This window comes from Mobula birostris, chromosome 7 (genome assembly GCF_030028105.1).
Source record: "Mobula birostris isolate sMobBir1 chromosome 7, sMobBir1.hap1, whole genome shotgun sequence".
Lineage (NCBI taxonomy): Eukaryota > Metazoa > Chordata > Chondrichthyes > Myliobatiformes > Myliobatidae > Mobula > Mobula birostris.
In genome coordinates, this window is record NC_092376.1 from 135,752,759 (window position 1) to 135,770,680 (window position 17,922).

General features: G+C 37.5%; 1 protein-coding gene across 1 annotated transcript in view; it reads left to right on the forward strand.

Moving 5' to 3' along the window:
• The window catches only part of unc5a (unc-5 netrin receptor A), a 337,030-nt gene that overhangs the window by 212,108 nt on the left and 107,000 nt on the right, over positions 1–17,922 (forward strand). The window contains exon 10 of the mRNA XM_072264606.1: positions 2,840–3,004. Coding sequence (XP_072120707.1) covers positions 2,840–3,004 — 165 coding nt within the window. The remainder of the gene's footprint in view (positions 1–2,839; positions 3,005–17,922) is intronic.

Consider the following 17,922-nt stretch of genomic DNA (forward strand, 5'->3'; position numbering starts at 1 on the left):
CTGTAGCCACGTCATGTCCTCATCTAGTTCCGGGGTCCAAGCCCCAGTCAAGACCCAGGTTCTAGGTCCTTGACCAGTCTCTGGCTCAGAGGTCCAAACCCAGGCTCCTAGTTCCCAGTTCCTTGCCCTGGTCCCACTTTCCTAGCCAAGGTCCTAGCCCAAGTTTGTGTTCCTGTCCCAGCTCCTAGTCTGTGTCCAGTCCCATCCCTAACTCTAGTCCCGCCCAGTTCCCAGTATTTCAGTGTCTGCGTCTTGCATTTCAGTCTGCCATCAATGCCCACCTTATGACACATTTGGGGTTATATAACATTGCTGCTTTAAGAAAATGTCAATCCAAGAGGTGCTCTTTAACAGTATAGTTGCTCCTTTTCAAATTATGGAGATATGGATATTCATGTAGTCTGAGAGGACTGCTTATGCTTTGGTTATCTGATTTTATTTACTGTACTTCTTGCCACAATCAGCCAGCAGTGTAATCTATCACTATTAACTCTGGGCAGCTTTATATTCTCTGCCTCATACTGTATATTGAAAAATGCATCCTTTAAAAGGTGCAGGTATTTTGGCTTTTGTATTTGTTTTTTTTTGTATGTATCTCTTAAACAACTTTCTTGAAGCCCTGTAGACCCTCTGGTGAAAGTTACTCTCAATCTCTGGTGCATAGGGAGTTCAATCCAGTAACAGTGAATATGATAGGAAAGTGTGTGGCTTGGAGCAGAATCAATAGATGATAGGTCTTATGCTCTATGCAACAATTATTTTCCTAGCTTTTCTATTCACCTTCAGTATTTGTGTTAAATTGATTAATGACACCCAATCCAAGGAAGGAATAATCTGGTGAAGCAGAAATGACTCATTATGGCTCCTGGACTTTGTAAATGCTATCTGTGTATGTACCATTCTAAATCAATGTAAAATTGCCTGCATTATATTACAGCAATGATTACGTCACATTATACTGCAGACCAAGAATAAAATACTGCAGATGCTGGAAAGATGAAATAAAAATGGAAGCTGGTCTAGATGCTTGACAGGTCATGTAGCATCTGTGGAGAGAGAATCAAAGATGTTTCAGATTAAAGATATTTCTACAGCAATTGGAAAAATTAGAATGAAACAATTTCAAGAGTGCTGTGAAAGGAGGAAGGGCAATTAAACAAAAGGGATGGGGGTGTTCTCAGAGAATGTAGAGAACAGAAGAGTCTGAAAAGCACAAATGGTGGTGATACAGGCTGGAGGTGATTCATAGAATCATAGAGCAATACAACACAGATACAGGCTCTACAGCCAGAGTCCATGCACCTACCCAGTTAGTCCCAATTTCCTGTGCTTGACCCATATCACACTGAACCTCTATGTACCTTTCCAAGTGCCTCATAAATGTTATTATCCTACACGTCTCTGCCACCTCCTCTGGCAGCTCATTCCATATATTTACCACCCTCTGCATGAAAAAGTTGCCCCTTGGTTCCCTTTTAGATCTTTCCCCACTTACCTTAAATCTATGCCTCCTAGCTTTGGACTCTTCCAAACTTATCCATGTCCCTCAGCATTTTAAACATGCCTATTAGTTTGCCTCTCGCTCTCCTACATTCCACCCAATAAAAACCCAGCCTGGCCACTTCTCTCCATAACTCCGGCCCTCTAGTCCAAGAAATGTCCTCAAAAGTCTTTTTTTGAACTATTTCCATTTTAAGTACAGCTTTCCTATAACAGGATGACCAAACTTGCACACAGTATTCCATGCACCCTTACCTATACAGTTGAAACATAACGTACCAACTCCAATACATAATGTCCTGACTCATGAAGTCCAATATGCTAAATGCCTTTTTTCACTACCCTGTCTACCTATGATATCACTTTCAAAAAAACTGCACAAGTGCCTGTCTTTTATAAATATCTCTAATGCCCTATCATTCATAATATTTTCCCTATGCTGGTTTGTCTTTCCAAAATATATCACTTCATTTCTATCCATATTGAAATCCATTTGCTACTCCTTGGCCCACTTCCCTGGCTGATAAAGAACCCCTTGTAATCTACAATAACTTTCTTCACACCAATAACCTTCACTTCACTATAAACAACTCTTCCTAACTTTGTGTTATCAGCAAACTTATTGGTGGAGCCTTGTTATTCACGTCCAAATCATTTAAATAAATAATGAATAACAGGGGGACCAACACCGAACCCTGTGCACATCCCTAGTCACTAGCTTCCATTCTGAGAAACAACCTTCAACAAACATGTATGCTTCCTACCTCTGAGCTAATTTTGAATCCACCTGACGTAGTTGTCCCTGGATTCCATGGGACCTAACCTTCTAAACCACAGTGGAGAAGGATAATGAGCACAGTAGCGTAGAAGTTAACATAACATTATTACAGCGTCAGCGACCCAGGTTCAATTTCATCGCTGCCTGAAGGAGTTGCAACTGCATGGGTTTCGACCCACACTCCAAAGATGTACAGGTCAGTAGGTTAATGGGTGTAATTGGGCAGTGTGGGTTCTTGTGTCTGAAGGGTCTGTTCCTGTGGTGTATCTCTAAATAAAAATTTAAAAGAATAAAGATAAATATGGAGGATGTATAGACCAGAAGATGAATGAAATCTGAAGTATTAGAACTGAGAAAAATTTTAAAAAAGATGAATAATGGGTTTAAAACGTTTGATTATCTGAAACTGCTGAATTCAATGTTAAGTCCTGAGACTATGCTGTAGAACAAGTTGTATAAATCACTGTATTTAAAAAGGTACTTGATATCAGTGGACATGAAGTTAAGAACAGTCTATATGCAAAATTGGTCTTCTATATATATTTCTTCTTTTTATTTCAGTAGATGGAAGTTGGACTGAATGGAGCAAGTGGTCTACTTGTGGCGCAGAATGCACACACTGGAGAAACAGGGAATGCGCTGATCCAGCACCAAGAAACGGAGGAAAGGAATGTGATGGAATTATCCTGGAGTCAGAAAATTGCACAAGTGGTTTATGTCCTCGGAGTATGTATGACTTTAACATATGACGTCCACTTCAAAAAGTAACACTGCAAGCTAGACATATAAAGTAGAGAATCGTTCATTATCTTGCAATTAGTTTTTGATGTATTCAATGGGAAGTGTAAAGCACAATGCCTTAAATTCTATCAAAAAAAATCAGATCTAGTATTAAAAAGATAGAAATCTCCATTGAATGCAATCCTCTTTTTGTACTATTGTGTGTATAAAATATATCAGCTTTAATTAAAGATAGCCATATGCAGTAGACCCAGCTGATATATCAAAGGTATCAATTTGAAACTGTTTTACTTTTCACAAGAATGCAGCAAAACATAGTTACAAGAAATAAATTAAGCATAAATACAAAATACAGAGATATTCAGTTTAGATTGATTTTAGACTTTGGTATCTAATGGGAGTGGGGCAGATAAGTGATGAAACGGAATTATATCGTCTTTACTACTCAAGGTAAATCCTAGTTTCAAAAAGTAAAAGGCAGATGAGGGCCCTTTTAACACAGTGATTTGGAATAACTTGGAATGGATTTTGGAATTAATTTCAATAGTAACTTTCTACAGTGTATATTTGAAGATTCAATTCTGAAACAAAGTTTAATGTTCAGTGAATATTGCACAAGGTTGAAAGGAGGATTATAGAAACTAGAAAATAAACTTACAAAGGAAATAGCATAAAATGTATTAAAATTCAGTTTAAGACCTAAAGACCATAAGATATAGGAGCAGAACTAGGCTATTTGGCCCATCAAGTCTGCACCACTATTTCAGCATGACTGGTTCAAGAATATCATAATTTGCTTAGGAAAAATCAGTATGATCTAATGAAAAGAAAACTATATGATGAAACATAGAAACATAGAAAACCTACAGCACAATACAGGCCCTTCAGCCCACAAAGCTGTGCGGAACATGTCTTTACCCATAACCCTCTATTTTTCTAAGCTCCATGTACCTATCCAGGAGTCTCTTAAAAGACCCTATCATTTCCGCCTCCACCACCACTGCCGGCAGCCCATTCCATGCACTCACCAGTCTCTGCGTAAAAAAACTTACCCCTGCCATCTCCTCTGTACCTACCTCCAAGCACCTTAAAACTATGCCTTCTTATGCTAGCCATTTCAGCCCTGGGAAAAAAGGCTCTGACTATCCACACAATCAATGCCTCTCATCATCTTGTACACCTCTATCAGGTCACCTCTCATCCTCCATCGCTCCAAGGAGAAAAGGCCGAGTTCACTCAACCTATTCTCATAAGGCATGCTCCCCAATCCAGGCAACATCCCTGAAAATCTCCTCTGCCACCCTTTCTATAGTTTCCACATCCTTCTTGTAGTGAGGCGACCAGAAATGAGCATAGTACTCCAAGTGGGGTCTGAGCAGGGTCCTATATAACTGTGACATTACCTCACGACTCTTAAACTCAATCCACGATTGATGAAGGCCAATGCACCGTATGCCTTCTTAACCACAGAGTTAACCTGCGCAGCAGCTTTGAGTGTCCTATGGACTTGGAACCCAAGATCCCTCTGATCCTCCACATTGCCAAGAGTCTTACCATTAATGCTATATTCTGCCATCATATTTTACCTACCAAAATGAACCACCTCGCACTTACCTGTGTTGAACTCCATCTGCCACTTCTCAGCCCAGTCTTGCATCCCATCAATGTCCCGCTGTAACCTCTGAGAGCCCTCCACACTATCCACAACGCAATTAAATAGATGAATTAAATACATTTCTTTTAAGGTTACAAATAAAAGGGATAGTAAACCAGGGGAGGTAATAATTTTGGATTTATGAAGAGCTACCTCACAAGATGAGGAATCAGGGACTGGAATAACATGAAAAGAATAACACAAGCACAAAAAGGTGAGAAATGAGGTGTTTTTTTTTCTAAACCTGGTAGGCTATTTAGTGGAGTGAAAACTCAGCTATCACAGTCCTTCTTGTTCCAGAAATTGACGCAGGTTTTGAGCACTTAAATTGAGCTGAATTGTTATAGTTAGTCCAATTTCTTTACCCCAATCCTGATTCTCACTAATCCAAGTGAGATCTCATTTCACAGAATAGTGACTCAGACACACCCAGAGCAGATCAATGCAAAGTCCAAGATTTTTCTGTGTAGCTCCCATGTAATACTGTGAAGTGTGTGTGTTTCTGTGTATATGGCTCTTTCAACATATTGTAACTGATTATTTTCTGCAAGGAGTTCATGGCATCCTATCTTGCAAGGATGTTCATATAAGACTTTATCTTTGAAATGACTTGCATCTCAAGGGCTGGAAGATCAAACTAATTGTGGCTTGACTCTGGAGCAGGTGTTCCCAAGCCGGGGTCCATGGCCCCCTCATTTAATGGTTAAGGCTCCATGGCATAAAAAAGTTTGGGAACCACTGACCTAGAGAGAGGTAGAGTTGTACAGCACAGAAATAGGCTACTTTGTCCAACTGGTCCATGCCAACTAAAGTGCCCCAACCAAGCTAATGCCATTTGTCAGTGTTCAGCCAATAAACTTCTAAACCCTTCCAATCCATGTACCTGTTGACCTGTCTTTGAAAAGTTGTTATTGTACCTGCCTCAACCACTTTCACTGGCAGAATGTCCCATATACCTCCCACCCCTTAGCCCATAATCTCCTGCAGTGTGTTCTTGAGCTCTAATTATTGACTATGTCCACCTGAGAAGTTCTTGGTGGTAACAGCCGCAAATATGGAAAGAACAGCTTACTGATAAACAGCAGGTAAAAGAATCAAGTGATAGGGACTTATGAGGATGGGAAATAGCATATTACTCTTTGTTTAAACTAGCAAAGTTAAAACTGTAATTTAAATTCTGATAGAAAGAAAATGTTCCTGAAGTAGCTGTTGATTTTGTAACCTGAGTTTGCACAAAGTTTCAACTTGACCATGAAACTCGTCAGCTGCTTGTTTGGTGGCTAAAGTATAGTTTTGTATTTACTGATATATTTTAATGCAGGTTAGAAGAATATGAATTGTTCACATGTGATGTTAATTTAAAGGAAAGGGGATTGTATCCTAATGTTTTCCAAGATAAGTTGCTGTCAAGTCTGGATGAATATAACCGGGGATATTTCCATTTTCTGAAGTCTTCCATGTCATGGTTAATTTGTGTGGTGAAACTCCTACATATTCCATACCACTCGAAAAGCAACATATGTTTGATATGTTGGAATGGGTAATGTGAATGTGCACCAAAAAGAAGCATTATTCTGCAATCAGAAAAAATAAATAGGTGGGAAAACTGAGGTGAAGACAAGAAGCATGTTTTCTAAACCTAGGAAAATTCCTTGTATTTTTTCTGAGCCCAAGGATTACTATAATATTTTAAATGATTACCTGAGCCTTCCAAAGCCTGAGCTATCTTTGTCTAGAGCAGTGGCTAAGTTTGTAAGTTTGCCAAAGGCTTCATCAGGGAAGGACTACAGCTGTTAAATTATGCACACATTTATCTACGCTGGCACCCAACCCTGCCTGATTTGGGGTTATTTGCAATGAATGTGTGAATGGGAATACTTCACTTGCACATGCAGACACACACACAAGACACACCTGTGCAGATGTACATACATGCACAGACCTGCATGAAATCACAGATTTCCACATGCTCAATACAGCCAGAATATCTCTCTTATTTCTGGATTCTAGTATTCATTGAATGGCTAAAGGGTTGTGAAAATATGCTCATTTTCCAAAGAGACGTTCACTCATCTAACTACCCACAAGTCAATTTAACAGCTTTGGATTTGGTATATTTTAGAATATTTAACTAAAGATGTAATTATTTAAATATCTATACTGTATCATTAAAAACATTTTCAGCAGATTATATCTCACAATCTAAAGTGGTGATTAACAAATCCAGTAAAATTATTTAACGAGGAAATGAGCACAGCTGATGAGGATGTTCTATCTATTGCATCATCTATCTCAGAATTTCATTATGTGAGGTTGTTGAAAAAGGAGAGGAGGAAGGATAGAACATTGGATTTGCAACTATGTGAAATCTATAAAAAAGAAAATAGTTAAGTATATTCGTCAGTAGCAAAGAACCAAAAAAATTATACCACAGAGTCGATAATCAAAATACTTTGATTTATTGTATTTTAATGAATTAGAATGAGTAAAGTACAAAACTGTGAGAGGATGCTGTTAAATTGTAGAATGATACAATACACAGCAGGTGTAATTCAATATTAAGACAATTAACTAGAGGAATCCCTTGATAACAAAAAGTACTGTAAGTCCAAACAAATAAATAATGTGATACCATATATTACAGCAAGGAATGCAATGAGTTAAGAGTTGAGATGCAGTTATCAATCCTTCTAAAATATCTATAATGCCACTGTTAGCTTACTGCACAGTAATTTTAGGCTTCACATGATATTGGAAAGATATTGAAGAAATAAAGAACATATGGTCTAGATTCACTAGGATGATAAGTGGTATTAAGAATTATTGCTATCAATAAACTTTGAACAAATAGAGCTATTTTCATTGGAATACATTAAATTATATTTCATAAGTCTTGATAATTATGAAGGATGGTTAGAAACAGAATGTCTGCTATGATTGATGCTTTAAGATTGAGGGGAAATGATATAAATCTAATAGATATAGGACAGATGTTTGGAGAAATTATTTTTATACAGAGAATTCTGACGTTGTAGAAATTATCAATAGGAGCATGCTATCAGTTGAGGATAGTTGAAGAATGTGGTTGAAGTAATGTGAAGTAAACATGAATAGGAACAAGGTTGCATATTAAATTAAGAACATCCTTTGTGGGAGCAGGAGTTTGTGGAGGGGCTTTACACAATTAAAAAGGTCAAGAAGGATATTATCCCTTACTAAACTGTATGTATTCCCATGGGTTGTGAACAGTGTTGAGAAAGTAGGGAATTCTCTTAGCCGTGTCTTTTATTTGTCCTTTCCTTCAATGTTCTCGCTCTTCTTGAGTGAGATTTTTAGATGTACCTCCAAGAATTTTGAACGGCAAAATCAAAACCTACAATAACAGATTAAAGAAAGCTCATGGGGTCAAATCTTCATGGAAAAACAATGATATGTTAATGGTATTCAGTATTATCATGCACAAATCAGTCAATTGGTTCAAGGTATAAAGAGGTGTGTAGTGAATCTAGATTATGTTCATCAGTGTACATAATCAGTGTACAGTGTACAAGCCTGTCATTCGCTTCATCAAAGAACATATATTACCCTGAGCCATAATGTTTTTAAGTGCTTGAAACATATTATGTATTATTATTCATTAAATTGCACAGAAAATTAAGGCTTGCCCGTGGGTAATTGTGTAATTATCCTTCTAGCAATTTTATTAGAAATTTAATGCAAAATAATGTCCATAGTCACAAAATGTAACAATTTATACAGACTCATTGCTGCCTAAATAAGTTATTATTAGGAATACTAACAAATTTCAAATTACATCTTTCAAACTAAATCTTTTAAACTTGCATTCTTTTTCCTGTCTCTTTCTGCACACTTTTTTCAGTTGCATTCTTCTTTCATTCTCTTTATTTCTCTGGAATAACTGCAGTTCATCTATACAGATTGTTCTTTATTTTCTTTAAATTTGTAATTTTATTTTTTTATATATTACCATTTAGAGATTTGGCAGTGTCATGTTTTTATAGATTACAGAGGAAAATCAAATATAATTGAATATTGAGGAGTTCATGCAAGTTGCATGCAAAGTTTTTCACAAAGTTTAAGATACTTGTACCTGATTCTGCATTCGCTTAGTGTGGTCGTTCATGCAGAAGCAAGATTTCACGTTGCTTAAGAAGCCAGCTTCTAAGTGATTTAAAGGGAGTATCTCTGATTAAGTTGCTGCCCTACAAAGGGAACCTAGTGCCAAATTAATATCCAATGAGGGATGTATTTACCTGACTCTCTTTTGGGGCACCTTCAACCTTGAACACCCCTGACTTACCTATCTTTAACTAAACTGCATGTCTGAAAACCAGCATGCATAGTCCAACCATCACAATCCCTTCCCCAATTCCCACAATTACTTAGCATAATGAGCTCCTTCAAACAATGAACCTCCTGTCCATTGCTCCCATCCCACTAACAGCTACTAGTCATATGCCTTAAGTGCTCACGCTATCCCTCTCGCCTAGATTCCTATATCCACTTATTGACTTGGCTCTCAGGACTCTCTCTTTAGACACTGGCTAATGTTGCAGGTATATCTTGCTTATTCAGGTATTCTGCACTGGATGATTAAATACATATTTTTAATTATGCAAGAACTCAGAATGTTTTGAGATTCACACAGTATTGACTTTGGATGCAACTATCTCATGAACAATATATTTGTTGAGTCATGGGATCTATCTAATTAATATTCATTTGGAAGTGCTGGCCAAATGCTAGGTGTAAATCTCAATAATAGCCCTACTGTTTATTAAGTTCCTAGTCCTTGTTGTGCTCAACTTAAAAGAATGTAACCAACTGATGATGCATCTTCAGTTGTCCTACTTATGAAGAAATTACTTAAGCTTAAAGGTGCAAAGTGTAGTATGAAGTTCCCACAGTTAGCAGCAGTGCTCATATATTCTTAACCGCTCAATCTTTAGCCACTGGAGAGCTTGCAACACTTTGACGAGCCATGAAGGGGCATCCAGGTAGCCAGGCAAGAGTCACAATTCTCTCCCCTACAAATGAATAACAACTCCACATAAGGCAAGACCCTCAATACAAAATTTACTGGAAACTACCACTTCATTTCCAGTAAATCTCCTCAGACAGACCTCCTTGTGTAACTAAAGCCTAAAACTAAATATCAGCCAGCCATCTTGTCAATGTATTTAGCTGTTGCAAGAGGAAAAACACTAATTCTATTTCATCTTCCAAAAAGCTTTTCAAGCCATTGATTCTTTCAATGTGTTTAAATGTGTCTGAATATTCCTGATATTAAAAAGAAACTAGTAAAAAAAATTAAAACATTATCAAAAATAAAATCAACTAAAATAACTTTTAATTAAAATATTAAAACAAATAAAAGTAAACATTTGTATTACCTGATTATTCTGTTTCTTTCCAGCAGTAAGGTATATTTTTTAATGACTGGGGACAAATGGAATCCTGATGAAGGGTCTCAACCTGAAATATCTAATGTTAATTTCCTTCCATAGATGATGATTGAGCTGTTGAGTTCCTCTAGCAACTTCTGTGTTTTTTTTTAATTAGTGGGCTTACAGATCCAGAATCAGGTCTAACCAGACACAAGATCTGGAAACTGATTCTCTACCAGTAATGCTGCGGAGTTTCAGCAAGAACCTGCTGCACTATGGGTCTGCCTGTGGGATTCATTTGTGTGATGTAGTCTAGAAATCACTGGCTGAGCTCAATCAAATAAGCTTGAGATGTCTTTCATTTGCAGAGAATCCTGAATTTGTTAGCATTTACCTAATGCTCAAGATAGCACTAAACTGCTGTGTCTGCTGAAGTTGCGTTTCAGACTTAGTTATTTTCAAGGGTTTTTTTCTTCCAGGTACATAGGGATGGCTTTGGGGACAGAGGGGAGATACGGGTTAGGGGCAGGAATGTAGGGGAAATTGAAGGACATACAGTAGTTTAAGCCTTGGCTCCACTTATAAAGGGTGTAGTCAGATGTTAGGCTGGAAGACCAGTGAGAACATTCAGGGTCCGGTCATCAGCAAGACCACAGTTCAAGGCCAGGAAATTGGGCCCTCATTTAGGGTCCTCATTTGTGATCATCTGCGAGTCCAAGGACAATACCGAAGATTGAAGCACAAAGGTTGATTGAAAGTCCAGGTTGAAGCCCAAAGGTCAATTCAAGGACCAGATCAAAGTCCAAAGTTCAATCAGAGGTCTGGATTAAAACCCCAAGGTCAATTGGAGGTCTGGATCAAAGCCCCAAGGTCAATTAGAGGTCTGGTTCAAAGCCCCAAGGTCAATTGGAGGTCTGGATCAAAGGTCCAAGGTCAATTGGAGGTCTGGATCGAAGTCTGAAGATTGATCAGAGGTCTGGATCAAAGCCCAAAAGTCAATCAAAGTCAAGGCTTGATGGCCAAACCCCTGAGTCTGTGAATCTCTGCAAATCTGCTGGGGAAGTCGGGGCTCAGTTTCTGCAAATCCATGAATCCACTGCAGACGGGAGGCCAAAGACAGCCTGTCCAGGGGTTAGAGGGCTGTGTATGTGAATGGGAGGGAGGCTTATTTCACTGTTGTTGCTTCGTTGCTTGTGTTCTGTGTCGTTCTGCTGAACATTATGGGCATGCTTTGTTGGCACTGGAATGTGTGGTGACACTTATGGGCTGCGCCCAGCATATCCTTGGGTGCATTGGTTTTTAATGCAAGCAATGCATTTCACTGTATACTTGTATGTTTTGATGTATGTACATGTAATAAATAAATCTGAATCTGAAAAAGTATTGCTAAAGTACCATCAAAGCTAGACTGATGTAACATCTATTTTGCTCAAATAATATAAATTAAATGATAACAAACATAGAATTACAGTTAACAGACATTCACAATTTCATAAAGTAAAACAGTGGAACAATGAAAGTACATGTTCAAAATGAGAAAGGCAAAGAGTAGATTATTATATAAGGTAGATAAATATTTAAAACCTAATTTTGAATTTGTATTTAAAAGCTTCAACCATTTACTTAATAAACTTCAATTATCTGCATCAATGACATTCTAGCGAATAGCTTACTATTTCTGTAAACTTGAATGTAAAATCAATAACCCTAAAGCTGTGACCTTGCATTTCGAAGAATTCAAGAACTGTCTAACTGTGAGTCAGATAAAGGGTGGTTAGTTTAAATTGGCTGAATGAGATACCAGGCTCGGCATGCGATCCTTTAAAGGCACTGTGAGGAAATAACCACAGAATGAAAGTTCTTTGCATATGGTGAGCATAAATTATATATTAAATAATCATAATTTCATTAAACTGCTGTGAATTGTTCTAATGCCATAAGCATTGCGTAATAAGATTACATAAGATTGATGGCACAGAGACATGCCATTTAACTCACAGCTTAAGCTCCTCTTCAGTTTCTTCCAATCTTTCCTCAGCAAAGTCGAACAGCCCAATCTTCAGTTCCCTTCATGCCTATGTTTTTGCCCAGCCTTCCCTTTTTTTATATTATTTGCCTCAATCACGCACTGCACTATTGAGCACCAGCTTCCTAAAACTTTTTGGCAACAATGTGTCTTTTCTGGAATCCCGATGAAGTTTGTGTGAGATTCTTTATATTGTTATATACTGGTTTTACTTTACCCTAGAAAGTAAAAAACAATCAGTGTCTATTCTGCACAAGCTCTTCATAATTTTAAAAACTGAGTTTTTTTAAAAATTGAGTCATGACCCTCTTTATGTCCAGATATGTACAGTCAAAAAACACTACAGCACAGAAATAGACCCTTTAGCCCACCTAATCTGTGCTGAACCATTCATTTGCCTAGTCCCATCAACCTATACCCAAATCATAGCCCTCTCATTCATGTACCTATCCAAATTTCTTTTAAATGTTGAAGTCCACCCCACATCTACCATTTGTGGGATGAAGACAGAAACGGGTGAATTTACTATGGGGAAGTGTTTGTCAAATCTATTCAGGAAAGTTGCTTTAATCAGTACATAGAAGTCCCAACTAGAGAGAGTGCGATACAAAATCTCCTATTAAGGAATGAGACAGGGCAGGTGACACATTGTGCAGGGAAACACTTTGCTCTAGTGATCATAATGCCAGTAGTAATTATGGAAAGGAATAGGTCTGGTCCTCAGTTTGAGATCCTAAATTGGAGAACAGCTAATGTTGATGATATCAGACAGGATCTAGCAAGTGTAGATTGGGATAGATTATTTTTTGGCAAAGGTGCACTTGGTAAACGGAAGGCCTACAGAAGTGAAATTTTGTGAGTAGACAGTTTGTATGTTCCTGTCAGAATAAAGGGCAAGGATGAGAAGTTTATGAACCTTTGGTTTTTGAGGGATATTGAAGCCCTAGTTAAGAAAAAAGGAGGTGCATTCAGGTATAGGCAGGCAGGAACAAATGAGGAGTACAAGAAATGTGAGAGAACACGTAGGAAGTAAATCAGGGCTAAAAAAAAACACGGAGCTGCTCTAGCAGACAAAGTGAAGGGAATCCTAAGGCTTCTACAGATATATTAAGGGCAAAAGGCTAGCGAGAGACAAAATTGGTCCTATGGTCCGCAGCTCACCTCTTCTCCCCGCTACCCTCTGAGCCACAGATCCAGACTCAGTGCCAGAGACGTGCTCTCTGTGGCTTTTCCCTGGTAGGTAATTCCCCTAACATGGTTGGGATACCTTATAAAAATCCTTTGAAAATCTAGTTAAATTAATGTCTTACTCTCTCAGTCACCACCTCTAAGCATTTATTTGACCAATAGGGAAACATTACTGTAGTCCTTTGAACATTTAGGTAAACTACATACAGTATATCTCCTGTAATACAATGGCTTACTGTCTGTGACCTCCTCTAAAAATTTATTAAAGATGGTCCAGGAAGATATCCCTTTGGAAATACATGCTGACTATTCATTATTATAGGTTTTTATCTTAAGATGTTATTCCATTCTCTTTTTTAGAAAGTATTTCAATATTTTCTCTGCCACCTGTTATCTAACCGCCTTATAATTCTCTGGACACATTATACCCTTAAATAAGTTTTATTTACAAAAGAAGTGAAACATTTTTTATGATTAAATAACACTGAATCAATGATTAATAAATAGATTTTACAAATTCGGATACATTTTAAAATTATTTGCTACTAAATTTAAATTTTGGCTATTTTGCTTCAATCTACTTTTAATGCTTTTTCATGATACTGAGATTATTCAATAATATTTAATGTAGTTGTAGCTAAAGAAGTATATTTGCCATTATATCTGGAACAAAATCCTTGTCTCATCACTAGCATCAGGGAGGATGTACAGGAGACTGAGAAGGCACACTCAGCATTCTTAGGAACTTCTTCCCTTCGGCCTTTACATTTTTGAATGGTCTGTGAACACTACCTCGCTATTCCTCTTTTGTTCTATTTATTTATTGTAACTTAACGTGATTCTTTCACTGCATTGCTGCCACAAAATGACAAATTTCACAACATATGTCAGTAATAATAAACCTGAGAATGAAAATCAGGGAACATTTTTGTTAGTATTTAACTCTTACTAGAACCATAGATTAGACCAGAGTTTGTCAACTAGGGTTCTGCAGAACCCTAGGTTTCTGCGAGAAGGTACAAGGGCTACTGTGAGAGATCATAATTAAAATAAATAAACATTGTGTTTTGAACTTTGTGCAATGCACAATGCTAGCGCTTGCAGAGGTGGGCAGTGACCAAGGTGCCCCGTTAGCAATCTGGTTGGAGGTCTCCAAGCCCAGTATCTTACTGACGTTGAGTGCCAGGTTGTGGCTGCGGCACCACTCCACTAGTTGGCATATCTCACTCCTGTACACCCTCTCGTCACCACCTGAGATTCTACCAACAATGGTTGTATCGTCAGCAGATTTATAGATGGTATTTGAGCTATGCCTAGCCACACAGTCATGTGTATATAGCGAGTAGAGCAATGTGCTAAGCACACACCCCTGAGGTGCGCCAGTGTTGATCATCAACGAGGAGGATATGTTATCACTAATCTGCACAGATTGTGGTCTTCCAGTTAGGAAGTCGAGGATCCAATTGCAGAAGGAAGTACAGAGGCCCAGGTTCTGCAACTTCTCAATCAGGATAGTGGGAATGATGGTATTAAATGCTGAGCTATAGTCAATGAACAGCATCCTGACGTAGGTGTTTCTGTTGTCCAGGTGGTCTAAAGCCATGTGGAGAGCCATTGAGATTGTGTCTGCCATTGACCTATTGTGGCAATAGGCGAATGGGTCCAGGTCCTTGCTGAGGCAGAAGTTCAGTCTAGTCATGACCAACCTCTCAAAGCATTTCATCACTGTCAATGTGAGTGCTACCAAGTGATAGTCATTAAGGCAGCCTACATTATTCTTCTTAGGCACTGGTATAATTGTTGCATTTTGCTGAGTGCTATGAAGATGAAGAATGGCTGTAGAAACTAGCCTACTTAGTAAACATTTTCCATCATATGAACCAGTTGAACAAGTCTCTGCAAGGCCCTGGAGAAAATGTTTGATTTCAAGTGACAAGATTCTTGGATTTAAAAGGAAATTGAATCTTTGGAAAAATCATGTCGGATGTTGCAAGTTGAATCTTGATATTTTTCCACTGCTGCTTGGGGTTGAGCATGAGGATGGATATCAGAAAGACTCGAGACTTATTGAAAATTACCTGGAGAAACTGCAGAGCAAAATTAAATAGTTTTTTCTTCCATTTCAACACGTGTATAACTGGGTGAGGGACTTTTTCTCTGAATCTGCTCAGCTGGAGAACTTGAACTTGAGAGAAGAGGAAGAACTTTGTGAACTGCAGTCTGATTGTGCTCTCAAGAAAAAAATTTACTGACCTGCCCCTGGACAAGTTCTGGATTTCTGTTAAAGAATAAAGTATCCTGCCATTCATAAGAAAGCAATGAACATTTTTGCTGCAGTTTCAAATTTTTACATGTGTGAGCAAGATTTTTCTTGTTTAATGAACATGAAGAGAAAGGATAGAAGTTGTCTCATTTCAGTTGAAGGTGAAATCCATGTGTGCTTATGTCGAGTTCAACCCAGAATTGAGTATTTGTGCTACAAAAATGAGCAGAGGTTTCACATGCTAGATGTATATTTGAGCCTGATCATGTCACTTAGTAAGAAAATGTTTTTTTCAAAGTCTTGTCTGAAATTGTGTCTTAGGCTACATTTTCATTCATATTGCTTTGGCTTATGGTTTTTAGTCACTTTACTATTCAACATTGTCAATAAATTTTCATATTGTAAACAGCATTAATTAAAATCAATATATAACCTTTATTTAAATTAAATTTACCAAGCTTACCTTTAGAAAAATTAAATCCCATTTTGGCTTAGGCCAGTTATTTAACAGATATTTATTATGTTTGCATTATGAGTTTTTAAAATTTATGAAGGGGTAAGAAAGAGATTAATTTCAAGAAAGGTAAGTTAAGTTTAACTACCTGTTTTTTTTTCAAAAAAGGTTGGTTAAAAATTCATCCTCTGCTCAAAAGAACATTGGCAATTATTTTTGGATTATTTTATCTACAATCTACTGATCGTGCTAACGCACTGTGAGCCGTAGATATAATAATTTTTACTCAGGGGTTCCTGGAGACCTGAAAATTATTTCAAGAGTTCCTCTAGGGCAAAAAGTTTGAGAAAGGCTGGGTTAGTTTATTTAAAAATGAATTACCAAACCACATTGCCAAATATTGTTTGCAAATTGTTCAGTACCACTGAATGACTGTTTGATAATGTGTTGAAGAAATATGTTGCAAGCTATTACCAGATAGATGCTTAGATGTTTCCCTGGAGTTTTAAGTAAGAGAATAAAAACACTTAACAAAAAAGGCTGATGGTGTATCAAATGGGTAGTGTAGTAATGTAGAATATTGTTTTTCCTTCTGTCACCTGGCATCAAAGCAAGCCTAAGAGCAAGGTTTTCTTTTCTCTGTCAATCATCCAAAAAAGTTTTGAAGCCAATTCATTGATTTAGAATGAAGAAGAATTTTCAGGACATGCACAAAGAAATTTCTTCATCATTTTGTCTTCCATCAAGGAATGAAGTAATATTTCACCTGCTTCTGGGAAAAGGCAGGGGACAATTGGAACTGTGATACTTTGAAACCATTTCTTTATTAACCACAAGATAAATTAGTTTAACATGATCAAGGAAAGACACTGGTGAATATCAATGGTAAGAGTTATTGTCAACAATTTCAGTGATTAATTACAGATTAATTGTACAGTAAATCAGTTATGGGACAATGAAAACTGTTGAGGTAATAGATAATGAGATAAAAATTAGACATATTTCTTTGAAAGGGAAATATTTCATTGTTGACAAAGAAAATAAAAGACAAAATACAACAGGAAATACTTTATGACAGGTGCAGCATTACAAGAAACCAGGTCACCACCACCTTCTTGAGGGTAATTAAAGATGGGCAATCAGACACTGGTTCAGCCTATGAAGCCCTTGTCCTTTAGTTGAATACAAAAAAAAGATGCATGTTCCATAATTCACTCCTTAGACAACATTCCCATTTCTGACTTAAGATGAAAGGAAGGTTATTGAGGAAACACTGGAAAGTCAACAGCACTTCAAGAAACTCCACCCATGATGTCCTGGGGATGTATGAATGGCTTTAAATCCCCACAGCTATCTTCCTTCAAGCAAGTATAACTCTAACCACTGGAATCCTTTCCTCCTGATAGCAATTGCTCTCAGTTTAACCAGTCACGTTCAGTCAAATGCTACTTAATACTCGGGGCAGGAATTTTTTGCCTCATCTCTGGGATTCAGCTCCTTGTTGAACATTTGGACCAAAGCTGACATAAGCTGAGTGATTCTGGCAAAAAAAACAAACTCCTCAGTGGTCAGCAGGTTGTTTGTGAGTTCTCTGTGCTTGGGAGGACTATTGATATAATTCCATCATTGAACTGATTGAACTTCAAGTAACTGGATTGAATTTGACTTTTCCACTCTGTCAGGTAGACTGCACTGGAACAGACTGGCAAATCTTCACTTCTGTAGTTGGCTATCATCTGATCTCAAAGTCTTCATTTTAACATCATTGCTCTTGGGTATTCCATAATATCACAATAAGCATTTCAAAGGATTGCATGGACTTTGAAGTACATTTATAAAAGAATGTATAAATTATACACCTTGAGATTTGTTTGCTTACAGGCCGCCACAAATCAAGAAACCTAAAATAA